This window comes from Sciurus carolinensis, chromosome 4 (genome assembly GCF_902686445.1).
Source record: "Sciurus carolinensis chromosome 4, mSciCar1.2, whole genome shotgun sequence".
Lineage (NCBI taxonomy): Eukaryota > Metazoa > Chordata > Mammalia > Rodentia > Sciuridae > Sciurus > Sciurus carolinensis.
Genome location: NC_062216.1, coordinates 161,718 through 189,703, shown reverse-complemented (window position 1 = coordinate 189,703; position 27,986 = coordinate 161,718). Strand labels below are relative to the sequence as shown.

Below are 27,986 nucleotides of genomic sequence, written 5' to 3'. Positions count from 1 at the left end.
CAGATGTATGGATGTGTGTGGAGCACATGTACGTCCACGGAACCCTCATGCAGATGTATGGATGTGAGTGGGGCACGTGCTTGCTTCTCACGGCAGGTATTTCTCTGTCCTCAGATTGTCCCCTCAATGTCCATGGAACCCTCATACAGGTGTATGGATGTGAGTGGAGCACATGTATGTCCACGGAACCCTCATGCAGATGTATGGATGTGAGTGGAGCACATGTACGTCCACGGAACTCTCATGCAGATGTATGGATGTGAGTGGAGCACATGTATGTCCACGGAATTCTCATGCAGATGTGTGGATGTGAGTGGAGCACATGTACGTCCACGGAACCCTCATGCAGATGTATGGATGTGAGTGGAGCACATGTACGTCCACGGAACTCTCATGCAGATGTATGGATGTGTGTGGAGCACATGTACGTCCACGGAACCCTCATGCAGATGTATGGATGTGAGTGGAGCACATGTACGTCCACGGAACCCTCATGCAGATGTATGGATGTGAGTGGAGCGCGTGCTTGCTTCTCACGGCAGATATTTCTCTGTCCTCAGATTGTCCCGTCAATGTCCATGGAACCCTCATGCAGGTGTATGGATGTGTGTGGAGCATGTGTACATCCACAGAACCCTCATGCATGTGTATGGATGTGAGTGGAGCACGTGTACATCCACAAAACCCTCATGCATGTGTGTGGATGTGAGTGAAGCACGTATACATCCACAAAACCCTCATGCATGTGTGTGGATGTGAGTGGAGCACGTGTACGTCCATGGAACCCTCATGCAGGTGTATGGATGTGAGTGAAGCACTTGTATGTCCACGGAACCCTCATGCATGTGTGTGGATGTGAGTGGAGCACGTGCTTGCTTCCCACGGCAGGTATTTCTGTGTCCTCAGATTGTCCCCTCAACGTCCACGGAACCCTCATGCAGGTGTCTGGATGTGTGTGGAGCACGTGTACGTCTACAAAACTCTTATGCAGATGTATGGATGTGAGTGGAGCACGTGTACGTCTTCAAAACCCTCATGTAGGTGTATGGATGTGTGTGGAGCACATGTACGTCTATAAAACCCTCATGCAGATGTATGGATGAGTGTGGAGCACGTGTACGTCCACGGAACCCTCATGCAGATGTATGGATGAGTGTGGAGCATATGTACGTCTACAAAACCCTCATGTAGGTGTATGGATGTGTGTGGAGCACGTGTACGTCCACGGAACCCTCATGCAGGTGTATGGATGTGAGTGGAGCACATGTACGTCCACGGAACCCTCATGCAGGTGTATGGATGTGAGTGGAGCACGTGCTTGCTTCCCATGGCAGGCATTTCTCTGTCCTCAGATTGCCCCTCAACAGGACATCTCATGGAGCACTTCATTCCAGCATCACCAGTTGAAGAGAGATGAATTTTTAAGACTGTGGTAGTAAATGTTATTAGACGATATGCCAAAATGTATTTAATTGGGCATATTCTCAAGGATATTGAGGGTGCTGGCCTTGTTTTGGTTCTCCCCTCAGAGTGAAGAAGGAAATGCTGAGAGGCCCAGCTGGCGCAGGCTAGACGGGTCCATGCGGCCAAGCCAGCTACAGAGGGACTCAGTCAGCTCTAAGTTAAGGCGTTTACAAACAAACCCTGGGAGAATTTTTGACATATTTTCATGTTGAAAATATTTAAAGGCTTAGACATATTCTACAGGCATTGCCAGAAGTGATGGGGAGTGAAGAGAGAAAGAGGAGATTAAGGACTGTTTCAGGAATTTTAGAATCAGATTTGAAGATGAAAAGAATGAGAGATGCGGGCTGGGCTGTGGCTCAGCACCTGTGAGGCACTGATTTGATTCTCAGCACCACATATAAATAAATAAATAAAATAAAGGTCCATCAACAATTAAAAAATATTTTTAAAAATGAGGAAATTTGAGTTTAGATCAGTCAGCATCCTCTGTGGTGCTGGGTTTGTCCTGGTGTGTGGGAAGGAAGGGATGCCCTGAGCTAGGAGCTGGTGGTTGGGTTGAGCTCTGAGGCCAGCAGACCACCACTGGCGTCTCCAGGAGGCATGGTGCAGTGGAGCGAGCCAGGCCCTGAGGCTCGGATGAGCTCTGCCCTCCACACTGGCCCCTCTGCCTCTACAGCCAACATTTCATTGCTGTTCCCATGAGTTCTTTTCAAAAACACCAGCACATATGTGCCCTCTCCTGTCGGAGGTCAACTTGCTGTGTAAACTTCTTCACGTGGCTCTCCCTCTTAGCAGTGTGTATCTTTTGAGTGGTGATCTTTCCTAACCAATACAGAAAGAGGGTCCTCATTCTTCCACACACGTTTCCTGTATTTAAGTGTTGTGTGATTGTCTTAGTCCATTTGATCTGCTGTAACAAAAGTGTGATAAACCAGGTGGTTAAACAACACTTTTCCTGGTCTGGAGCCTGCAAGTTCGAGAGGTGAAGGTGCTGGCAGATCTGTTCCTGGTTTGCCTTCCCATTGACCTTCGCATGGAGGAATGTGAGGACGCTTACCTCGTGACCTCATCTGACACTAATGACCATCCTAAGGCTTCATCTCCACACACCATCCCCTGGGGTTAGGGCTTCAAACGGTGACATTTGGAGGGACACTAACATTCAGTCTTCAGCAGTAGTGTTTCCTTGTATGGATACACAGGTTTTTTTTTTTTTTTTTTTTTTAACTATTCCTCTTTTGAGGACCTTTAGGAGCTATTTCTTTTTTCTTTTTTTAGGAGCTATTTCTAGTCTTGTACCTTCACTTATATGAGGGAAATTTCTTGAAGTAGAACTGCTGAGTCCAAGGGCAAGTGCATTTGTGATGGTATCTCCAGATTACTGCCCTGTCCCAGAGAGGTGACCCTGATTGACAGCTCAGCCTGGGCCAGGTGAGCACATCTCCCACTGAACGCTTGCCAGTGCAGTGGGTTAGCATGTTAGCAGCTCCAGACTCCACAAGGAAGTGGTGTCTCCCTGCGGTTTTGATCTGTGTCTCTCCTGGGGAGCCTACATGGAATCCAACCCCACTGTCACTGTGTTGGTGAAGGCGTGCGGTCATGGTCACCACAGCTGTTCTTCCATGGAGGTGCAGTCCACTGGTTTAGATCTGGACCTTGCTTCCTGGTGGCACCTCCACTCTGAGCCAAGTGAGCTCATGTGAGCCACCTGAGCAGCCACACTGCAGCTTTGTTGTCCAGCTGTCAAGGTGGGGAATGCTGAGCTACGCTGTTGTTTACAGGATGCCGGCTCAGGCACCATCATTAGCTGGGGACATGGGCTAGTACCACCCTTTGCCAATGGGGTGGCCAGTCACCAAGCAGGAGGGTGACTTGTAAAGGCCACAGAGCTGTAACTGACAGACACTCTTCTTGACCAGACTTTGGCTTGGAGTCTAATCTCTGACCTGCCTTTGGAGGGATTCTTTGGTGATACCTGACCAAATTCCTTCTGCTGCAGCTTTTCCATCTGAGTCCTAGTGAGAAATGCCTCCCCTTGATGTCTCCTGACCTTCCACCCCCAGCACAGCTGAGGCTGTGGCTTCCCCCTTCTTTGCTGTGCTGGGAGTTGAAGTTTATCTGTCTCCCCACTTAGGATGGTCTTGACATTTTTATAATGTCAGAAAAACTTTCCTCTTAACAGTGGTGAATGCTAGTGGATGTAATTAAAAACAAAATTTTCTCCCAACCCAGGAAACTTCTCTACGATATTAGAAAAAACAATTTTATTGTGAGTAAACATGTTACTAGGATGTGAGGTGTGTCGTAGGTGAAGATGATGCTGTTTTACGTGGCAGATAGACAGACATGACGTGCCTGCTCTCGAGGTGAGGTCGCTAAGGTGCCCTTTCAGAGGACGGGTGCCATGTGGAGTGGGCATCTCCCTGGGGGTCAGGCTGGCTTCTCCCTGAGAGCCGCAGTGTGGAGCTGGGGTCTGTCTGTAGGCAAGCAGGGAGTGGCCTGCCCCTGGGACAGGGTGCCTCCAGAAAGGGAAGCAGGCCTCTTGTTTCACTTTGTTATGGCTTTAAGTCAGGGTTCTGTTGTCCTGTCTGCAGTCCTTGCTGGCACCGCTGTGTGCACTTGCCCTCAGAGCCACTAGCACTCAGGGTGATGGCTGGCACAGCCTGCACGTTTCGCCTGACATCAGGAGTCATCTACACCTGAACTGGACACTTCACTAGAGAAAAGACTGAACCAGGCCGTGTCCTGATGCAGGAGCAGACCAGGCACATGCTGTGGGACAAGTGGATGGACGACACTCTGCCCTCTGAGGAGCTGGCACGTCATCCTGGGCGTGTTGAGGGCAGCAGACCTGGAGTGGGGAGGACGGTGAGGAGCAGGGTCTGGAAGAATGGGTGCCTGCCCGGATTCCTTCCCTGAGAAACGCACTCCTGTGTGAGCGGACTCCAGCGGCTGGGAGGGTGGTTCTTTGGACACCTTGGAACTGGTTGGTCAGCAGAAGGGCTGTAGTCCATTTCCCATGGATGAGTTATTCAGGGGAAGGGAAGAGGATCAGCCCTCTTAGGAGGAGGCTTGAGATCTCTCATGGTGGGGCAGAGCAGCGCTGCTGTCCATAGGAGTATAGTGCAAGCGTTCCTAGCAGCCACAGTAAAATGTTAGCAAGTTTTGGCACAAAACTGTAGAGTCAGTATTTTCAAAATATAATTACTTCAATATGTAAACCATGAAAATCTGTGGCATACCTATTGTACTTTTTTCATATTGGTCTTAGATACATGATATTTTACATTTATCAGCACATTTTAATTTCAATGCTAAATATTCATCAGAAATGCTTGATCAGTACTTAGGGATTATAAAATTTATAGTTGTCAAAGTAGATTGTTTTATCTGAGTTGTTACAGAAATCCTCAGGTTTTCCAATAACTGAAACTGAGTGTTTCAGTCAGCTATTTCACTGCTGTGACTAAATGACCCGACCAGCACAACTGTAAAGGAGGAAAGGTTTATTTGAGGGCTCATGGTTTCAGGTCTTAGTCCATAGAAGGCCGGCTCTGTTCCTCGGGGCTCGAGGTGAGGCTGAACATCATGGCAGGAGTGGGTGGCAGAGAGAAGCAGCTCACATGATGATCAGAAAGTAGAGAGAGACTCCACTCGCCAGATACAGATTCATACCCAAAGCCGTGGCCCAATTCCCCCCTCCTCCAGCCTCACCCCACCACCTCAGTTACCACTCATTCCCTATCGGGGGATTAACACTGCTTGGGTTAGGAGTCTCACAACCCAATCATTTCTTCTCTGAAACTTCCTGCATTGTGTCACACATGAGCTCTGTGGGGACTCCTCACTCACGTCCAAACCGTGACATTCTGTCCTGGCCCTCGAGAGCTCACAACCATCTCACAAGGCAAAATACATTTCGTCCATTTCCGAGAGTCCCCATAGTCTCAGCAGCTCCAAGATTGCTCAAAGTTCGAGTCTAGAGGCTTCTCTGAGGCTCAAGGCAACCTTGCAATGTGAGTTCCTGTAAAATTAAAAGCAGTTTACAAGTATCCGATACATAAAGGTACAGAGTAAACATTTCCATTCACAAAAATAGGAGCATAGGAAGAAGGATGGGACCAAAGCAAGACTGAAATCCAGCTGGGCAAACGGGTCCTGCAGCTGCACGTCTGGCATGTGGAGCACATGGCACAGTGACGTCCTCTCCAAAGGGCTGTGTAGCTTGCTTGGCTCCTGTGGCCGTGTGGGTTGCAGCCCATGAGATCTCTCTGTTGTCTCTGCTTGATTCCTGCAGCTTTGCTAGGATGATGTCCCACATTACTAGCATGTTTTAGTCTCAGGGGTCTCCACTGCAGCTTCAGCTTCCTTGTCACATCTCCACACTTTGACTTCTCAGGGGGTGCCTGCAGGGACACCGACCCTGCTGCACTTTGCCTGGCCTTCCAGGCCTTCCTTTGAAATCTTGGTGGAAACCTCCACGATGCCCTAACTCCAGCATCCTGCATTCCTGCAGAACCAGCACCACCTGGTTCACACCAAGGTTTGTCGCCATCTCGAGCAGTAGCCCAGCCTGCAGGGACCCTTGCTGCAGCAGCCTCTTGAGTGTCTGGGTGGCTGAGCACATTGAAAAAACTTCCTAGGCTTCCTTGTGCAAGAAGGGTGCCCACTGGCCTCTTCTCAGGAGAATTTCCACTTTTACTCCCCTGTGGTCTTGCCAGCTCCTGAGATGCCCTGAGGCCATCTTTCTCATTGTGTCTAGGCACAGTCTTTAGCATTTCTTTAGTGACATAATGTCTTTAACAACTGCAACTTCCTTAGCCCCAGTTACTCCTGCCTTTAAAATTTTTCAAATATTTCTGTTCTACTTTTCACTCCTGAATATCACAATAAACTTGGCTAAAAGTAACCAGCAATACCCATGCCACTTCCTGAATGCTATGCTGCTTAGACATTTCTTCTGCCTGATTAAGTAGTTCACCACTTTTAAAATCAGACTCACAGAATGTCTCAGGACACAGGCATAATGCAGACAACTTCTCAGCCAGAACATAACAGAATTGGCCTCTACTCCAAATTCCAATAGAGTTCTCCTTCTTTGAACCCTCTTGAGCCATGCCTTCACTGTCCAAAGTCCTATTGGCATTCTGGTCTTCTGAGCTCCCATCAGAATCAGCCATTAATCTCCACTTACAACAATGTAAAGCATTTCCAGCTTGCACTGCCACACATCTCAAAATTCCTCCAACCAATTCCAAAAAGTTCCAAATACTTATGAACCACATGGTCAGGTTAGACACAGCAATGACCCCACCTCTTGGTTCAAGTTTGTTTTAGTCAACTATTTCGCTGCTGTGACTAAAGGATCTGACCAGAACAATTGTGGGGGAGAAAATGTTTATTTGAGGGCTCACAGTTTCAGAGGTCTTAGTCCGTGGAAGGCCAGCTCCATTCTTCAGGGCTCCAGGTGAGGCAGAACATCATAGCAGAAGAGTGTGGCAGAGGGAAGCAGCTCACATAGTGATCAAGAAGCAGAGAGAGACTCCCCTCTCCAGATACAAAATACATACCCCATAGCCATGCCCTAATTCCCACCTCCTTCAGCCACACCCTACCACTCAGTGAATCTTTATTGGGGGATTAAATTACTGATTGGGTTAAGACTCTTAAAACCCAATCATTTCTCCTCCGAACCTTGTTGCATTGTCTCACATGTGAGCTTTGGGGGCCATCTCACATCCAAACCATAATGCTGAATATGGTGTTTTTAAATTGAAATTTAAATAATTAAAAAATCAGCTTCGCTAACCCTGTTTCAGGTTCCTAATAGCTAGTTATAGCTAAAGGCAACTGAACTGGAAAGCACAGCTCTAGAATCTTCTTCCAGATCCTGTCAGTTCATTAAGGAGTGCCCACAGACCTGCTAGAGGTCATAGTGAGGCAAAGTCAGCCAATGTTCTCTCTGTGTTGGGACTTAAGTGTCTCCCTTTTTTTTTTCTTTTCTTTTTGGTGGTGCTGGGGATTGAACCCAGGGCCTTGTGCATGCTAGGTAAGCATTCTACCAACTGAGCTATATCCCCAAACCCAAGTGTCTCTTACCATGTGTGTTGCTCTGAGCAGTGAGCACCTGTAAGAGCCAGTTTTAAACATCAGGGTTCAGCTTGGTAGCCCTAAGGAGCTTAAAACCCCAGGTTCCCTGCTGGTTTTTGACTTGACTTAGAGTCTGAAGGATCACCCTTCTTCATTGCATGTTAGCATTGCCTCAGACCCTGTGGGTTCACCGTGGGAATTGGCGGTTTGTGGAGCAGAGGAGGACTGGCAAGCTGCTCCTTGCTCCATGCAGGTCTCCCCAGAAGCTCTTTGTCCACAGCTGTCCTCTGCCCTCACTAGATCACTGGGGAGAACGGCTGGCTCTGCTGGGCCTGAGGGCTGGGAGCCGGCTGATGGCGGCAGTCTCAGGCCTGAAAATTGAGAGGCAGAAGCTTGAGAGGATTTTTTTTTTTTTTTTTGCGGTGCTGGGGATCGAACCCAGGGCCTTGTGCATGCAAGGCAAGCACTCTACCAACTGAGCTATCTCCCCTGCCCTTGAGAGGATTTTTTACCTGTGATTTCAGAGTGAATCAACATCTGGGCAGGGGCAGCCTTAAACTTGTGAACACTGTTGTTTTCTGTCTGTCGCAGGCAGGAGTTCATTTCACATTCACTTTGCCAGGTTGTGGTGGATCCCACAGGTTGCTTGAGCAGGCAGATTGCCCACAGTCCCTGCTCTGGGAGTCCCTCAGCCTGTGAGGGAGGACCGCAGCCCTCCCTGTGGCTCTCTGCAGATGCAGTGGGGAGGCAGTTGCTCCCCAACACGGGAAGCAGAAAAGGTGTCAAGCCTAAGGGGGGGGCCTCAGGCTCTAAGGAGAATGGGCCTAGGATTCCAGGGTTCCTTGAGTGAGCTCTGTAATAAATAGTGTCTATTAAAGGAGGAAAACTAGCTTTAGTTATATAATTTTCTTCCCGGAAATACAGTATTCTGTTCAAAATGTCAATCAGTTCTAACAGTCGAGAGAGATGGGTGCTCTGTGACCACGTGGAATCGCGTAGTGCTTGAGCGTTGCTTGGCAGAGGTCTGTCAGTATTGAACTGGTGAGGGCGCCACAGTGTTTGCTGTCTGTCACAGTAGAGTCCTGTAGTGCCCTGCAAGGTAGGCGCGGCTGATCCTCACTGCTCAGGATATGGTGATTGATCAGTAAGTGCTCATGCAGTTATTTGCAAACATGTAGAACAGCAAGAAATGTGAGTCATCCCGTGGGCTCCTTCCCAGCCAGGGAAAAAGGAGGGTGATCTTCTGCCTTTATGCTTCCGTTCCGACTGTCATCCTCCTTTTTCTTCTTGGTGCCAAGTTCCGTGCTTTCTGTTGGTGATTTACTATTCAAGTGGCCCCTGGGGCGTAGCCCTTGAGGGCTGCCTGGCATCCCGAAGCCCAGGGAGGTCGTGATATACTTGTGGAGATGTCCATGCAAGAGAGGCTGTGTCCAGCACCACTCAGACTGCTGCTGAGGTGCTGTTAATGAACCAGTGCGTCGTCAGCAGGATCCTTTAGACAGAAACGGACCTAAAACGTGGCTACGTAGCGAGTGGTTGACAAACCTGTCAGGAGCAGAGACCCGGACCCAGCCCTGTGTGTCTCTGAGAGCAGTGATTGACCCCTGGACAGTCGAGTGCAGTGCCACCTTTATTCAGCATATGCTTTGCATGACAAGAACCAGCTGTCTTCTGCCTGTAGGCATCTCAGAGCCAAGTGACCTCTTCAGAGCTGTGCAGCCACTTGGAATCCAGGTTCTCTGTGTTTGCTGCATAGTCCTTTCTCTTTACTTTGCAGGCCATGATCAATGTGTGATATCTTTTTTCTTTGTTCCCCAGTTATTCATTATTTTTGAAGGCACTGGGGATGGAACCCAGGGGTGCTCTATCACTGAGCTATACCCCAACCCTTTATTAAATTTTATTTTAAATCAGAGTCTTACTAAGTTGCCAAGGCTGGCCTTGAACTTGCCATCCTCCTGCCTCAGTCTCCTGAGTGGCTGGGACTTCAGGAGTGTACCACCACACCTCACTCAAATATTCATTTTATTAATATTCAATAAATGACTACAGACTCAGAAATCAGTGCCTTAGAAAAGCACTGGTAAAACTTTTTTGGCTCAAATTCCAGTATAACAAAAATGGTAGTATAGCTCTAATTTTTGTTGTGTTTGAGTTTTGTATTGATGAGTTAGTGACAGAAGCCTCATGTGGAAGATGAATAGTTCTTTGGTGACTTAGCAAGTGACAAGCCCTGGGACATTGTGAGAAGAGAGAACTTTGTGCACCCACCTACTTTCCACTCTCTTCTCCCCTGTTACTTAATTTTTGAAGAAGGAGCTGGTAGAATTCGTGTTGGCTCTTGAGAAGGGAGGAAATGGGAGACCAGTTCTCTGGAGCAGGAAACGCAGAGCGGGTGGGGTAGGGATTGAGCGACTTCTGTGCCGGGCTTGTGCAGCATGCTGGGCAGACCTTCGTCTTCTCGATGGACACCTGTGCTGAGTCAGGGCTCGCTCTGCTTTGCAAAGATCCCTAAATACCTGGCGTGATTTAGTGTTCTCTGGCGACTACGTATGTCTCCTTTTAGGACTTCTTTGCCAGGTTTTTGGCTATAACTAATGCTAAGGTTATTTACTGAAACCAAAGATGTTTTATAGTGATGGTGTTTTTAAAAACAAATCAGGCGTTTTCCACAGTAAAATTCATACTTTTTTTGTTGGATGTGGCAACAAGGTATGCCAAGGAATTTTAAAAGGGAAGAGATAATATATAGCTATCCCTATATTTTTCATTTGTTTTTATTTTTATTTTGTTTTACTCATTTTTTTAATTTTAAAAGTTTGTTCTGATCAGTCACACATGACAGTAGAAGGGATTTTGACACACTGTGCCCAAAGGGAGCACAGCTTCCCATCCTCTGACTGTACAGGTGCAGAGCCACAGCAGGCCTGTTATCGCACCTGTATACAAGGTGACATGTCCTTCCCATCCACACTGCCCCACCCCTCCCCCACTTCCCTATGCACAATCCAAGGTTCCTTCATTCTTCCCTCCCCACCTCTCCCCACTATGAATCAGCATCTGCCTCTCAGAGAAAATATTCCGCCTGTGGTTTTTTGGGATTGGCTTATTTCACTTAGCATGATATTCTCTAGCTCCATCCATTTACAAGCAAATGCCATGATTTCATTCTTCTTTAAGCCTGAGTAATATTCCATTGTGTATATAAGTTATGTTTTCATCATCCATTTGTCTGTTGAAGGGCATCTAGGCTGGTTCTATTGTTCGGCTGTTGTGAACTGAGCTACTATAAACATTGATGTGGCTGCATCACCATAGTGTGCTGATTTTTACTCCCTTAGGTATAAACTGAGGAGTGGGATAGCTCGGTTAAATGGTGGTTCCATTCCAAATTTTCTGAGGAATCTCCATACTGCTTTCCAGAGTGGTTGCACCAATTTGCATTTCTACCAGCAGTGTATGGGTGCACATTTTCCCCTCATCCTCACCAACAGTTATTGTTGCTTGTGTTCTTGATAATTGCCATTCTGACTGTGGTGAGATGAAATCTTTGAGTAGTTTTCATTTGCATTTCTCTAATTGCTAGAGATGATGAACATTTTTCCATGTGTTTATTGATCAATCGTATTTCTTCTGTGAAGTGTCTGTTCAGTTTCTTAGGCCATTTATTGATTGAGTTATTTGTTTTTTTGGTGTTAAGATTTTAGAGTTCTTCATATATCCTGGAGATTAGTGCTCTATCTGAGGTGTGCGTGGTGAAGATTTTCTCCCAATCCGTAGGCTCTCTCTTCACATTAATTATTTCCTTTGCTGAGAAGAATCTTTTTAGTTTGAATCCCATTTCCATTTATTGATTCTTGATTTTACTTGTTTCACTTTAGGAGTCTTCTTCAGGAAGTCAGGTCCATGATGGAGATTTGGGCCTACTTTTTCTTCTATTAGGCACAGGATCTCTGTTCTAATGCCTAAATCTTTGATCCACTTTGAGTTGATTTTTATGCAGGGTGAGAAATAGAGATTTAATTTCATTTCGTTACATATGGATGTCCAGTTTTCCCAGCACCATTTGTTGAAGAGGTATCTTTTCTCTAACGTATATTTTTGGTGCTTTGTCTAGTATGAGATGCATGTATTTATGTGGGTTTGTCTCTGTGTCTTCTGTTCTGTACCATTGGTCCACATGTCTGTTTGGTGTAGCTATGTAATGTAACTTGAGGTCTGGTATTGTGATGCCTCCTGCCTCACTTTTCTTTCTAAGGATTGCTTTGGCTATTCTGGGCCTCTTATTTTTACAAATGAATTTCATGATTTCTCCTTTTAGTTCTAGGAAGAATGTTCTTGGGATTTTAATAGGAATTGCATTAAATCTATATAGCACTTTTGGTGGTATGGCCATTTTGACAATATTAATTCTGCCTATCCAAGAACACGGGAGATCCTCTGTCTTCTAAGGTCTTCAGGTTCTTTCTTTAGTGCTCTGTAGTTTTCATCATAGAGGCCTTTCACCTCTTGTTAGATTGGTTCCCAAGTATTTTATTTTATTTTATTTTATTTTTTGAGGCTTTTGTGAATGAGATAGTTTTCTTAATTTCTCTTTCAGAGGATTCATCGCTTATGTATAGAAATTCATTTGATTTACTCATATTGATTTTATATCCTGCTGCTTTGCTGAATTCATTTATTCTAGAAGTTTTCTGGTAGAAATTTTTTTTTGATCTTCTAAATATCGAATCATGTCATCAGCAAATAGTGATAGTTTGAGTTCTTCTTTACTGATTTGTATACCTTTAACTTTTCTTCTAATTGCTCTGCCTAGAGTTTCAAGGACAATATTGAATAAAAGTGGTGAAAGAGGGCATCCCTATCTTGTTCCAGTTTTTAGAGGGAATGCTTTCAATTTTTCTCCATTTGGAGTGATATTGGTCTTGAACTTAAGCATACATAGTATTTACAATGTTGAGATATGTTCCTATTATCCCTAGTTTTTCTACTGTTTGAACGTGAAGAGGTGAGGTATTTTGTCATATGCTTTTTCTGCATCTATTGAGATAATCATATGATTCTTGTCTTTAGTATTGATTTCTGGATGTTGAACCAACCTCGCATCCCTGGGATGAACCCCACGTGATCCCGGTGCACTATCTTTTTAATATGTTTTTGTATGTGATTTGAGAATTTTATTGAGAATTTTTACCTCTCTGTTCATCAGGGATATTGATCTGAAGTTTTCTTTCCTTGATGAGTCTTTGTCTGGTTTTGGTATCTGGGTGATACTAGCTTCATAGAATGAGTTTGGAAGGGTTCCCTCCTTTTCTATTTCATGGAATACTTTTTTCTTTTTTACACCTATTTTTATTTATTTATTTTTTATAGACTGCATTTAGAATGGAGGAATTTTAGATTATGTAGAAGGAAATGAGAGGGAGGGGGGTATGAAAAATCATGGAAAACTTTGAGGAGTGTTGGTATTAGTTCTTTGAAGGTCTTGTAGAGCTTGGCTGAGAATCTGTCTGGTTCCAGGCTTTTCTTGGTTGTTAGGCTTTTGATGATATCTTCTATTTCGTTGCTTGCTTGAAATTGATCTGCTTGAATTGTGTTTGTCCTCCTGACTCAGTTTGGGTAGATCATATGTCTCTAGAAAATTTTTAATGTCTTTCAGATTTTCTACTTTATTGGAGTATGAACTTTCAAAAGTTTATAATTACGTATTTCAGTAGTATCCATCATATTTCCTTTTTCATCACAAATTTTAATAATTTGAGCATTCTTTCTCTTAGTGCAGCTAAGGGTTTATCAATTTTGTTTATTTTTTCAAAGAAGCAACTTTTTTTTTTTCATTTTTTCAATTGCTTCTTTTGTTTCAATTTCATCTCTGATTTTAATTACTTCCTGTCTTCTGTTTTTGGAGTTGATTTGTTCTTCTTTTTCTAGGGTGTTGAGATGTAATGTTAGGTCATTTATTTGTTGATAAATGAATGAATTTATTTTTAATGAATAAGTGCAATGAACTTTCCTCTAAGCACTGCCTTCATAGTGTCCCAAAGATTCTGATATGTTGTATGAAGTGTTCAATTATTGTCTACAATATAAACAGTAAGTTTTCTAAAAGGATTTATCATTTCAGATTATGGACAATGAGGGAACAGAAGTAGAGTAAGATGTGATGTTTATGAGGGAGAGAAGATGGAGGGAAGAATTAATAGATATTGGCTGTTAGTATGAGGGAAGTGAGAAAAGGAATCCAGGAAGAAGACAGGTAGGTGAGAGAAAAATTATATATACTTTTTTTTACAAAAAGTAAAAACATAAGAATACGCAACAAAACTGTCATATACTATTCAGACATCCCATTCTTCAAGAAACTGATTCATGAAAAATATTTGGATTCAAAGATGGTAGAGGTATGAGAGAGAGAGCTAGAAAAGTCTCAATGGAAAATCGATTGATTGCTTCTGTTGACTTTCAAAAATTTTCTCAGCTTCCCTTCTCCGCCAATAGGTGGTTTGTCTGAAGTTCGATGTTAGCTCTAGTCCAGTGGGTGCTGGACAGTTGGGTGGGTGAGCCAATACCAAGATGCCCTCACACTCTCTTCTAGTCTTCCAACCAGTTGTAGCTGGTCCTTTCCGTCCTGTGCACTTCGGGACTCACCGAGCTGCAGAGAGTCAGTTTTCTCCAGTTTCTCCAACCTGTGCTGCCCACGGGGCACTGCCCTTAGTCTCCGGCTTTCCACAGGCCTGCCAGACCCAGACTGGCTCATGTAAACCCTGCTGCAATCTGATGGACCTGCGCTTCGGCTTCCCCGGGCCCTGCCTTGCTGCAGTCCCAGGATCTCAATGCTCTTTCCACTCACAGAGACCACCAGAGATGCACTCACTCCAGGACCACCTGCAAAGAGGCCGCCAGATGGCAGCCACTGCCACATCAATCAGAAAGACCTCAGGTGCAGCCAGAGCTGCAGGTGCCCTGGCCAGTGTCCCAGACTGAGACAGCCACACCCCAAGATGGCAGTGTTGGCGGCAGTAAAGGCCAGTGTCCCAAGATAGTAGCAGCTGCATGTGACGAAAACCTGCAGGTACTGTGACAGTAGACTTCCAGGTGTCAGAGGACACAGGTGATCCACTGGCGGCCTGTGGGTGGTCTGTGGGCAGTCTGCAGGATAATGATGGCCCTCGGAAAGACTACAGGGAAGCAGCCCACAGGAGTGACAGGAGGTCACGTGCTCTCACACAATTCCTGCCAACAACACAAAGCGTTAGAACGAATGAACACAAAATCAATATGCAAAACACAGTTGTGTTTCTGTACATTAACAATGACAAGTCTGAAAAGGAAATTAAGGAAACAGCCCTACAGTAGCATAAAAAAGAATAAAATCCTTTGGAAACTACAAAACATTGCTGAAAGAAAGAAGACAGACGAAGAGATCCCATGTTCGTGGGTTGGAAGACCTAATATTGTTAAATGTTCACATACCCAATGTGATCTACAGATTAAATGCAATCCCTATCAAAATCCAAAAGAAAAAAATCTATTTTTTGCCATCATAAAATCTGTAGGATTCAGAGGATCCTAAATAGCCCAAACAATCTTTTGAAAGAAAAACAAAGCTGGAGCCCTCACGCTTCCTGACCTAAAAATAGAATTCAGAACTACATAATCAAGACGGCATGATGTTGGCATAAGGTAGACACAGAGAAGAGTGCAACAGCAGACTCGGCTGCAAACGCTCATGCATGTGGTCAGAGGTCTTCAACACGGTGCTTGGGCTTCAAAATGGAGGAGAGATCATCTCTTCAACGTACAATGTTTGGAAACAGGTTATCTCTTGCAAAAGGATGTTAGACCCTGTCTAAATTATCCCAAAAGAATTAAAGACCTAGCGGCCCCGCGAGATTCGCGCGCGGCGGGAGCAGGACGCACAGTATGGCGGATTCGGTGCTGCCGTGCGGCGCGGCCGAGCCGCTCCACGGGGCTGCGGGTCCGCAAGGCCGGGCCCCAGCCCATCCTCAGCCACCGGCCGCCGCGGACCCGACCCCAGCCCGGCCCCTGGCCCCGAGCCGGAACCGGCCGCCTCCGCGAGCGGCCCCCAGAAGCTCCGGGCCCGTCCGTGCGGCGGCTGGGCCCGGGCCGCGCGCCGCTGCTCCCCCAGCGGAGCAGACCTTCACCTTTAGTGGCAGCTGTCGTTTGACTTGCCTCCAGGGCCAGGTGGAGGTGTTTGGTTATATCATCAGCCGAGGCCCCTTGCCCACGATATCTTCTCCACTACACCCGCGCGCACCTGACCGTTATGCAATCCGTTACTCCGTGCCCGAGAAAAGTGAGGGAGAGAGAAGAAAGGAAGCCCGGAGTTTGCTCAGAGCTCATCTTAACCTGGAGGACAGATGTTGGTCCGTGAAGAACTTTTCTCCTCTGTGTTCCATGGTGATGCTAGAACGTCTGAAAACCTCCACTGTGAACTTCCTAACCAGCTATCCAGGTTTATCTTACATTTTCACACAAGAGCTTACAACTTTCCAGATTAATGCTGAATATTTAGCCTTGAGGTCTGTTGGTATCAGAAAAGAGAGAAGGAAAAAAGCACTTAATTTAAGTGAGCGTGCCCTGGCAGCCCTGGAGGAGTTAGTGAGTGTGTCTTCTGAAGAAGCAGACGGCTGCCCTGTCGTTCTGGTCTGTGGTGACCAGGACGTTGGAAAGTCAACATTTAACAGATACCTGATTAACCAGTTGTTAAATAGTATTCCCTGCATTGACTATTTGGAATGTGACCTGGGGCAGACAGTCCACGCCTCCCGGCTGCATCTCTTTGCTTAATGTCACAGAACCAGTTCTGGGACCGCCGTTCACCCACCAGAGGACACCACAGAAGATGGTGTATTATGGGAAGCCTTCTTGTGAGAACAACTGCAAGAATTATATTGAGATAATAAAATATGTGTTCAGCTCTTATAAGAGAGAGTGCCCGCTTATCGTCAACACCATGGGCTGGGTGGAAGACGAAGGGCTCCTGCTGCTCACGGACCTGATCCGGCTGCTGTCTCCCACCCACGTCGTCCAGCTTCACTCTTCCCAGAGTAAATACATGGCCAGCCTCACCCCGGACTATGTGGATGACATGGATGGCCTGTACACGAAGAGCAAGTCCAAGGTCAGGAACCGCGGCTATGAACTTGCAGAATTCGCAGATAATTTGGAATTTGCTGACGAAGATAAAGAGAGTCCAGTTCTTTTTACTGGACATAAACTGATGAGTGTTTATTCAGAGTTTTCATTCAGAAAAACTTCAAGGAATAGGGAGTCACATAACAGAATTTTTCGAGAACTGGCAGTGTTAGGTTATCTTGGCCAGCTGCTGCCCCCAGTGCCAAAATCACTCAGTCCTTTACATGGCCTGACGCCCTATCAGGTCCCTTTCAATGCAGTCGCCCTCCGGATTGCCCACGCTGACGTTGCCCCTACCCACGTTCTGTATGCTGTGAATACCAGCTGGGTTGGCCTTTGCAAGATCCTGGATGATGTCAGAGGCTACACAAAGGGGCCCATCCTGCTGGCCCAGACTCCCATCTGTGACTGTTTGGGGTTTGGAATCTGTAGAGGCATCAACATGGAGAAGCGACTGTACCACATCCTCACTCCTGTGCCCCCAGAAGAATTGAGAATGGTGAACTGTCTGCTGGTTGGGGCCATTTCCATTCCACAGTGTATCTTCAAGAGCCAGCGTGGACCTGAAGGAACGATTCCCTATGTCACAACAGATTATAATTTTAAACTTCCTGGAGCATCATAGAAAATTGGAGCAAGAGAATTTAATGACACTCAGGAAGGGAAACTATATTGAAGACCCAGGTTCTATCGGAAAAAGTAAACAAGTTTCAACAAGAGGAGAGACGTTTGTACCAGGAAGCTTGATGTTGAGCCTGACACCAGCAGACCTGGTGGATTTTGGGGCCATGGATGGTGCCCTTACGTAGAGCACTTCCTGTGGAACTCGTGAGGGTTGTTAATGAAAAGCTTCAAGTTTCTCTCTTAAAGCTACATTACCTAGAACTTGGCCCTGATGTTCATATGGTTTATCCTTCTTGCAGTTTGGTGTTTTCTTAAAGGATCTAAGGCAGTGAGCCAGACACGGTGCCACACTCCTGTGACCCCAGCAACTCCAACAACTCAGGAGGCTGAGGCAGGAGGTTCAAAAGTTTGAGGCCAGCCTCAGCAGTTTAAGGGAGACCCTGTCTCAAAATAAAAAATAAGACGGGCAAGGACTGTAGCTCAGTGGTAGAGCACCCCTGTGTTCGGACCCCAGTGCCACAAAAAACAAATCAAGCAAGCAGTGGGAAGTTTGTACACCATGAAAGCAGGAAGAATTGGGTCAGTTCCTTAAAAAAAAATTCTCCCGGGATCCAGTTATTGGAATCAAGATAAGAACAGGGAAACTGGGGCCATACACTGTGCCAGGAAGGTAGGCAGACGATGCAGACCCCAGCCTGAGGCTGGGAGCTGCATGCGCCCTCCGAGGGGCAGACACAGGCAGGGGGCTCTGCTCCGTCAGCACCACCAGGCTTCTCCCGGTCACGTGGGTCCAAGTCAGAAGATTGCATTTGGTCCGTTGCTTTAATCGATAAAAGCTCAGAGTCGAGAGCCCTTTAATTTTTTTTTTTTTTTTTTTTTTTTTAATTCTGAGGCTTCGCTGAAGAAATTGTCCTCAAATCTGAAAAAGTTCCTGGTGACTCTGTAAATGTAAATCTGCTCTCACTGGCACCTCCTTGAAGGTCAGAGAGGCCGCGGCAGAGCTCCAGGCTGGGCCAGCAGGCTGTCATGAAGAGCCTGGTCACCACCACAGACAGCTGCTCCTGCACCTGCGCCGTGCTGGGAGCCACGTGTGTCCTGCCGTGACAGCTTCCTCCTGCCGGCTCCTCTCCCTGGAGGTGGCCGTTCTCAGGTCTCCTCCCGATTGGAAGTGGCCGGGCGAGTGGCCAGGTCTCGCTTCCCCGTAGCTCTGGGGTGGGTGCTCAGGAGCACTTCACGCTGCTGTGGGACCAGCGCGGTGTTCGTTTACGGGCGATGGTCCTCATCGCCAGCGCCTTTGTGGCCCCTGGGCCCCTTGCAGACCACAGCACAGCCTCACAGATGTGCACAGGAAGCCTCGTGGCACGACGAGGATGCCTGGGAGTCCCCTTGCTAGCTGTCACTTTGATCTGAAGGTAGCTCGTGCCATGTGCTTGTGTTGCCGTGCAAAGAATCCAGGACGGTTTGCCCCGTCAGCCGTCTGCTCCTTTCCCAGCCGTGGCTCTGGGTCTGAAAGAGGGAACTTTGCTTTTGGCCTTTAGTTGTGGACCTTTAAATGTCTGTCCCATCGGTAAGAAACCCCGTCAGCACCAGAGGGCACCGCTAGCCCGTGCTGGGCGCTGGGAGGGGTGCGGTTGAGGGGAACCCAGACACGCTTGTCCAGGGATTTGAGGGTTCTGGAGGTGGCTCTTTCGTCACCTCAGACCACAACAGTGACATCCACCTGGCGGTCTGTCCATGTGACCCCTTGTCGGTGGCCTTCAGGGTGCTCAGAAAGGTCAGATTGGGCAGGCCTCAGGCTCCACAGCAAGGACTCCCCAGGGGAGGCTTCTTTGCCTGCTCTCTGGGCCATTTTCCTGTGTGATTTCCAAAGAAGAACGTGCTTACGGAAGCATATGCTTAGAAAGTAGAAACCTTGGTCAACTGTCAGTTTTTATGGTTCTTTAAAATCAGTTCTTTTACAGAAATCTATCCATGGCAAAAATAGACGTGAAAATAATCAAGATTCTCAAATTCTGGGACTTATTTCATAAATAAATATGGTCCAGGTTGTTCCCATTTGTCCTAAGGTTAAACTTTCTCGGAAGCAGTGAATCAGTGCGTCCTCCAAGGCAGCGCGTGGAACTGAAGGTCGAGCCTAGAGAGGCTGTGCGGACAGGCCTAGCCTGCCCAGAGGTGGCACGCGGGAGCAGCCCAGGGCAGGCCAGGCCCAGGTCCTGCATCCTCCACTTGGACCCCTCTGATGGGCAGTTTCTTAACCTGACGGACACCTGGGTTTCTGCCTGGTAAATGGTATGAGGACCAAGGGACGTGGGGTCCCTTTTGTTGTACCAGATGTGGTTTCAGGGGCGGTGCTGAGATCACAGCCAGGCCTTGTGAATGCCAGGCAAGTGCTGTGCCACAGACCTAGCTCCCCAGCCCCTGGCGATGATTCTTAAAAATTTATCTGATAGGTTTAGTTTATTATTTTAGGTTTGTGTGGCCATAGAGTGACTCAGGCAGCAGGCTTTGATGGCAGGACTGAGTTGGGATCCCAGCGCATCCCTTCCGAGCACGTGCCTTTGAGGATGGGGTAGTTCCACCTGGGCTCCTTGGAGAGGAGTAGGTGGGGTCTAGCGTGCTCCTGGCGTGTGGTGTGATTAGGGATGAGCCCGGAGGCAGGCCAGGTGCTGTTCCTCACAGTCGTGTTGAGTGATGTGGACTGCTCGCCCCTTGCCTGCGTTTACACGTGTAGGGAATCATGCTGAAGCCCCCTCCCAGGTAGCGCTGTGACTGCTCTGAGGCTGCTGCGTCTGGTGTTTGTGTTTGCAGCATTGTGCCCTGTTACACGTGGCTTCCTTCCAGCGCTTTTCTGGTCATACATGAACTTCTGTGTCATCGAAGATTTTTGGAATATGAATGTAACTGTGTAATTTTATTATGTAAATAAACCATATATTCCAGGTTAAAAAAAAAAAAAAAAGAATTAAAGACCTAAATACGAGAACTGAAATGGTAAAAGTCCTGGAAGGAAACAGGAAAAAGCTCTGAGGTATTGAATTCAGTGTTGGTTTGTTGGACATGATACCCCAAACAGGCAGAAATAGGCACATGAGACCGCTGCTAACAATTCACAGAGTATACAGGCAGTCTTCCGAATGGAATCAGTATTTCTCAACCATATATCTGACAGATGGTTAATATCTAATGTGTAAAGAACTTGTGCAACAAAACAGTGATAAAAGCAAACTGATTAAAAATGGGAAAATGAGGGCTGGGGAGATAGCTCAGTCGGTAGAGTGCCTGCCTTGCAAGCACAAGGCCCTGGGTTCAATCCCCAGCACCGCAAAAAAAAAAAAAAAAAAAAAAAAAAAAAGGGAAAATGAATGATATTCATTCAAAGAAGATATACAAGTACCCTATAAGCACATAAGATGTTCAACATCACTAGTCCTCAGGGAAATGCAAGTCAAAGCCATGAGACATCTCTTTGCACTTGGCATGGCCTCTAGAAAAAAAGACAACCAGAAAATGACCAGCCTGCTAGAGGATGTGGGAAAATGGGAACACTTACACACTGTTGATGGTGATATTACATGGTGTAGCAACTTTGGAGAATGGTGGAGTTTCCTTTGAAATTTAAAATTGAATATGATCTAGCCATCCTTCTTCTGGGTGTGTATCTTAAAGAAATGATAACATGATTGCAATGAGATGTTTGCTTGCCCACGTTCATTGCAGCACTGTTCTGTCGCGCTCCCCGCCCGCAGAGAGACACGACACCTGGTTCTTTTCAGCCTTTTTATTGCGCGCACCCCCTTCCTCTCAGTTCTTTCTTTGTTCTCTTCCTTTGAGGAACTTACACTCCAATATATACATTACTGTAACCAATCAGCATTTGAGCACGAGGGGAGAGCATGAACAGATACAGGCAGTAAATGCAGACATGCAGTGATTATGCACTGTCCACGAGGGAACTCAACCAATCCCTGGAACTTCCTCAAAATGATGTCAGTTGTTTGTGCAAAAGCCAACCATACTGGCAGCCTGCCAAGCGCCATCTTAGCCTTACCACACCTAGGGCCAGGGGTCCCGGGCACCCCGACACTGTTCAAAATAGCCAAGAGATGGAAATAGTCTAAATGTCTATGGGTAGATCAATGGATGAAGCAAATGTGATCTGTGTTTACAGTGGACTATTATTTGGTGTTAAAAAGGAAGGAAATCCTGTCTTATGCTATTGTTGTGCCCAGTGGCTCGAGACCCCACAAAGACCACCAGAGACCACGATCAATGCAAGCAACAAAGAGTCATTTATTAGCAAGCTCGAGCCTGGTCCTCCGCGCACTCGGTAACCGGTGACGCTAAGAGGCCCCGAGCCCATGTTTAGCAGGGTTTTTATAATGAAAGGCAAGCAGTTTTACAGTGCTCTTTTTGATTGGTTAACATATAAAATTGCATACAAAGCATGTTATGTTAAGTTCTGGGTCACCCTGACCGCTAGGGGAAGGGTGGTTGGCCACCTGGCCTTTACAGACAAAATAAGGGACGAAATACTTTGCGGCTTTTCTGAGGGGTTGAGGGCAGTTTGGGAAAAGCCTCATATTTACACAAGTGCAGGCTTTTTCTGTCTTTTCACTATTACATGGATCTATCTCAGGACATTGTGCTTAGTGAACTAAGCCGATCACAAAAGATAGATAAAGCCAGGTGCAGTGGTGCTTTGTAATCCCAGCCGCTTGGGAGACTGAGGCAGTAGAACCGTGAGTTCAAATCCAGCCTCAGCAACTTAGCGAGGCACAAAGCAACTCAGTGAGACCCTGTCTCTAAACAAAATACAAAATAGGATTGATGATGTGGTTCAGTGGTGGAGTGCCCCTGAGTTTAATCCCTGGTACCCCTCGCTGAACCCCCCCCCCAAAAAAAAAAGATAAAGCATGTTCCACTAGTGAGGTATTGAAAGTCATCAGACAGCAGTTGCTGGCGGGACCCTTTTTACTTGCAGGTCCCATGTCCTAGCATGATTGATTACAGCTGGGGCCATTGGTGATTGAGCTTGCTCTCCAGCCTCTTTTCCTCCTCTGACTCAGTGAGAGCCATGGGTGTTGGGCTGCAAGTTCCAGTCTCTGATGGTGGGTGAGTTTTTCAGGTGACCAGTCTTCTTACCCAAGCCATCTAGACCCTGTCCCACGAGTAACCAAATTAGCACAAGGTAAGTTCCAGTGGTTTGGGGAACTTGGCAGCAGCCAAAGATAAACACTAATTTTTTTTCATTTTGCTACACCCTGACTTTTGATTTGTTATAAATCCGTATGAATTTCAGATTAGACTTTTTTTTTATCAGTCATAGTAGGGATTGAGCTCAGGGCCTTGTGCGTGCTAGGCAGGTGCTTTACCACTGAACTACACCCTCAGCACTGAAATCAGACTTTATTAAGATGATTATGTGACTGACTTAAAACTTGTAAAGGTGATGAACTACCCAGTCTCCCGACCCTTGCTTTAGGACTTAGAAAGGTAGTCCCTTCCCTGACATTAACGCTTCTAGTTTCCTGTGGCTTCATTTAAAAGAAATAATCTGTATAGAACTTATTTTGTCACAAAGAAGTGGACCTACGTTTTCTCTCAGAATAACCAGCTGTCCTGAGTCCACTTGAAAATGAGCCTTTTCCCTTTGTCTCCCTCCCTCCTGGTGCACCTCATCTGTGTTTGGGGCGTATGGGTTTCCACCTGTGTTGTTTTTCCGTGTTTTTGTTTCACATCCACAACTTTACTTAGTGAAGTTGTATAGTGTGTGATTTACTGGCTAATGTAAATTGTTTTTTATTAGACTTGAGGAAGTACATCTCCCTTAATATTATTAAGCAACACCGTAAAAATCTGGTAGATCATTTTTCAGAGCACTTTTGGGTTTACAGCAAGATTAGGTGAAAGGCACAGAGATTCCTCTACGCCCCCTTTCTATTGCCCACAGCCTCCTGAACGACATCTGCACAGAGGGGTGCATGTCTTAATTAACGAACCTACAGGACACATCATCAGCTGGAGTCCATGCTGACATGTGGCCCCTCTCTGCTCTGCAGTCTGCTTGTTGGCAGGTGTCCTGGCAACCACTGACCTTTGCACTGGCTCTGTGGTCTCACCTTTTCCATGATGTGGGATAGTGGGAACCACAGTGAGCAGCTGTTTGGAATGGCTTCCATGACCTAGCAGTGTGCAGTGAGCCACTCCCACTGGTCCTCCTCCTGGGCAGCTGGGCAGCTGCTGGTGCCTGGTTCTGGCCTGTGGTGTGTGTGGGGTGAGCCACTCCCACTGGTCCTCCTCCTGGGCAGCTGGGCAGCTGCTGGTGCCTGGTTCTGGCCTGTGGTGGGTGTGGGGTGAGCCACTCCCACTGGTCCTCCTCCTGGGCAGCTGGGCAGCTGCTGGTGCCTGGTTCTGGCCTGTGGTTGGTGTGGGGTGAGCCACTCCCACTGGTCCTCCTCCTGGGCAGCTGGGCAGCTGCTGGTGCCTGGTTCTGGCCTGTGGTTGGTGTGGGGTGAGCCACTCCCACTGGTCCTCCTCCTGGGCAGCTGGGCAGCTGCTGGTCCTTGGTTCTGGCCTGTGGTGGGTGTGCAGTGAGCCACTCCTACTGGTCCTCCTCTGTGTGCTTTCTTGCATCTCTGCATCTTCTCCAGGGAGGTTGCTGGTAAGGCTGTCCTAAAAGAGTTTTTTGTGTAATTTGAATAAGAGTTCTCTTGCAAATATCTTCTCCCAGTCTGGCCTTCTCCTCATCCTCAGCACCAGAAGTGACAGCAGTTTTCTGTCTGGGGTTCCCTGACTAGAAGGGAACAGACTAAGATCTTGTTTCTGCTTTAGGCTGACTCTTGACCAGCCCTCTGAGAACAGTAAAGAGTGACGCTGGAGGGCTGCTTGCCTGCAGCTCTGGTCAGTCACCTGAGCACTGCTGGCTTGCAGACCTCTGGACATGCAGGCCATCCATGTGTGCTTGCATGCTTTCAGTGAGAGGTTTCACAGTGTTGCAGCCGAGAAGTTGGTGAATGTGTTCTGCAGAGGGCCTGGAGCAGAGGAGACGGAGCGGGAGGAGGGTGATCCTGTGCACGTCCTTCACCGGGGGTCCACACAGCAGCTGTCAGTGTGTGTGTTGGGTGACATTTGCGCTAAGGAGGTGCTCCATGATTTCCAGGAGATCACAAAGTGGGTCAGCAGGACCCTGATCATGACCTGTATCCCCAGTACGCATGGGCTCTTTTTTCTCAGGTATAGCTGAGGTACAATTAAATCTGAACTTCAGAACTTTTCCTGATAACTTTTGCAGGATAAATTCCATCATGACCCACTCCCTTGATTTTCTATAATAAAAATCTTAATATCAAGGTACCCCACCCCTGGAGATACATCCTGCCTGTTGGTGTTGTCCTCTGAAGGACGGGGTGGGTGGGGTTGTGAGAGATTGGGGAGCACATGCAGTGCACGTCCACTGCTGCCTAGGGCAGCCTTGTGCTCTACAGCTGGAGAATGGAAAATGACCGAGCTCCTGGGGACAGGGGTGTTGGCCAGCAGTACCCTGTGCCTCCACATAGGCAGCTCAGTGTGTGTGATTGTGGATCAGCAGCTTTGGTGCTGGAGTCCTGGTATCCACGACGGACATAGCAGGTTGACCTGGAATTCCCATTGAGCTCCTTGTCTTCCAGTGTCATGGCTGTGTGCAGGGCTGCTTCCAGGAGTACCCTCCTGCACTGTGGGTGGCACTAGGCCTTGATATCACACCCTTGGAGATGAAGAGCCACTCCGGCTGCATCTGGACAGCTGTGCAGGCTGGTGGTGCTGCCTGACCTGGACCTTGGCATCACACTCTGTGTAGGTGAGGAGCAGCTGTGCAGGGGTGTGTGTGGCCCTCAGGTGCAGCCCATGTCGTCCCTGCACCCTCCCCTGGCATCCTCACCATGAGTGAGGTGTGTGAGGCCATGGTCACCAGAAGGACCCTGCCAGGAAGCTGCTGCAGTGTCTGCCTGCAAGTCCCCTTCTATCGCGTTCCCTCTGGCCGCAGAGAGAGACACGACAAACGTCTGAAGCTTTGGAAGTTTATTATGCACAGTCCCTCTCCTACACTTCTCTTACTCCCAGCTTCCGCGCACTCCCAGCTTCTCTTCTCTCAGCTTCTTCTCCCAGCTTCTTTTCTCTCAGCTTCTTCTCTCAGCTTCTGCGCACTCCCAGCTTCTTCCGCCCTCAGCTTCTTCCGCCCCCAGCTTCTTCCGTCCCCAGCTTCTTCCGCCCTCAGCTTCTTCCGCGCCCTTACTCTTCCACCCACCAGGCTTATATACACTTCAACCAATCGGGGGGGGGGGGCACACGAGGTAAACCGCGGACAGCTGCAGGCATAGAATAGGTACACGAGGGGGCATGCTCTAATCACATCGTTAACTAGCCAATCATTGGAATTCGCTGGTTGTTTACTGTATAGCTGGCCGCTTTTGGCTCAGCGCCAGGCGCCATCTTGACCGTGCCCAAGGCTGGGGGTCCTGGAAACCCCGACACCCTTCTAGCATTTGGCTGGCTGTGCTGGAGAGCAGGGGAGCAGGCTCCTTTTGCTTCTGGGCTCTGTCTCCACCAGTCTCACACCATTTTCCATATGATTGCCTGTGTTTTCTCTGTAAATTGCATGTTGAGCAGTCATTCTTTTAAACATGGAGAGTGATCATGAAAGAGGATAACTAAGTGATTTTTAGTTATTTGTAGATGAATGCAGCCTGTCGACTGTAGAACGGTGTCATGACCTCCTAAAGAAACCCCAGACCATTAAAAGAGAGAGAAGGAAACCTGCTGGAGTGGCGGAGCACACCTGCAGTCCCAGCCGCTCCGGGGGCTGATGCAGGAGGATCCCAGGTTGGCCAGCCTGGGCCACCTGGGGAGACCCGTCTCAGTATGAAAAACAGAAGGACTGAGGTGTTGCTCAGTGGTGGTGCCCCTGCATTCAGTCCCATGACGCAGAAACAAAAGCCCCCTCCCGGAAGCCACAGTCTAGTGGTCACTCCCTAAGTGCCCCCGGCCCTCTTCCTCTCCCTCTGAGCTGTAGGTGACCACTTGTTTGCCTGCCATCTCTGTAGGATTTCCTGTCTTAAGCTTGATGTGAATGGCGCATGTCACCCGTGAACTCTGACTGGCCTCCAGTGCTAATCACTGTCTTACCTGCAGGTGACCTATTTTGCTTCTAGGTGACTTTGCCTCTAGGTGACCTACCTTTTCTCTAGGTGACTTGCCTCTAGGGGACCTACCTTCTCTCTAGTTGATCTACCTTCCCTCTGGGTAACCTTGCCTCTAGGGGGCCTTGCCTCTAGGTGACCTACCTTCCCTCTAGGGGACCTACCTTCCCTCTAGGGGACCTTCCCTCTAGGGGACCTTGCCTCTAGGTGACCTACCTTCCCTCTAGGGGACCTTGCCTCTAGGTGACCTACCTTCCCTCTAGGGGACCTTGCCTCTAGGGGACCTTCCCTCTAGGTGACCTTCCTCTAGGGAACCTTGCCTCTAGGTGACCTACCTTCCCTCTAGGGGACCTTGCCTCTAGGTGACCTACCTTGCCTCTCGGTGGCCTTCGTTGCCTCTGGGTGACTGTGCCTCGTGCTGATGCCTGCCTGGGTGTTTCCAGCTGGGTGGTAGTCTCTTCATTCTCTCTTGATGGTGTCCTTTGAAACACAAAAGGTCTTAATTTTGATGAAGTTCAATTCATCTGTTTTCTTTTAATGTTCCATTGTCTCCATTAAGACATCTTTTCCAAATTTAGGGTCTGATATACCTTTATATTTGCTTCCTAGAGTCTTCTAGTTTTAGCTCTCACATTAAGGTCTTTGATCCTTTTTTTTTTTTTTAATTTATTATTATTATTATTATTATTATTATTATTACTATTGGTGCTGGGGATTGAACCCAGGGCCTTGTGCTTGCAAGGCAAGCACTCTACCAACTGAGCTATATCCCCAGCCCCAGGTCTTTGATCCTTTTGAGTTGACTCTTGTACGTGTGTGAAGTAAGGATCCAGCTACGTTCTTCTGCATGTAGGTATTCAGTGGTGTCATCGACGTTTGTTGGAAAGTCCAATCTTGAAAATTAGTTGGCTGTGGCAGCCAGGTCTACTCTGGACTCAGTTCTGTTTTGTTTACCTGCATGGCCTTAGACCTACGAGAACCACATTGCCTCCATGACTTGCTTTGTAGTAAGTTTGAAATGAGAATCTTTGTTCTTTGTTCTTTTTCCAAGTTGTTTTGACTGTTTGGGATTTCTTGTCATTTCATATGAATTATAGAACCAGCTTATCAATTTTTTTTTTTTTTTTTTAGAGAGAATCTAGCTAAGATTCTGAGAGGGACTACATTGAATCTACATCAGTTAAGGGAGTATTGCCATCTTTTAATGTTTTATCTTTGGATTCACGGAAATGGGATGATTTTCTGTTTATTCAGATTTTTAAAAATTTTAAAAATATTTTGTAATTTTTAGGAAACAAATTTGAATTTTTGTTAAATTTATTCCTAAGTATTTTATGATTTTTAAAGTGATTGTGAATGGAACTGTTTTTTTGATTTCAGTTTTGGTTCATTCATTGCTGGTGTATAGGAACACATGGATTTTTGTGTATTGATTATCTTGTGACCTTGCTGAACTTCTATTCTAATAGA

The 27,986-nt window shown here is 47.2% G+C and overlaps 2 protein-coding genes across 2 annotated transcripts in view; both read left to right on the top strand.

The window, feature by feature from the left end:
• Tdrp (testis development related protein) overlaps positions 1-27,986 on the top strand; it is a 46,086-nt gene that overhangs the window by 5,561 nt on the left and 12,539 nt on the right. The gene's annotated exons all lie outside the window — the stretch shown is intronic.
• LOC124983452 (polynucleotide 5'-hydroxyl-kinase NOL9-like) lies at positions 16,192-17,458 on the top strand. Its single transcript, XM_047550747.1, has one exon. The coding sequence runs from the start codon at positions 16,424-16,426 to the stop codon at positions 17,339-17,341; it is 918 nt and encodes a 305-aa protein (XP_047406703.1). The 5' UTR covers positions 16,192-16,423; the 3' UTR covers positions 17,342-17,458.

Coding starts and splice junctions, on each gene's coding strand:
- LOC124983452 (XM_047550747.1), top strand. CDS start 16,424: ATGGTGTATTATGGGAAGCCTTCTTGTGAGAACAACTGCAAGAATTAT.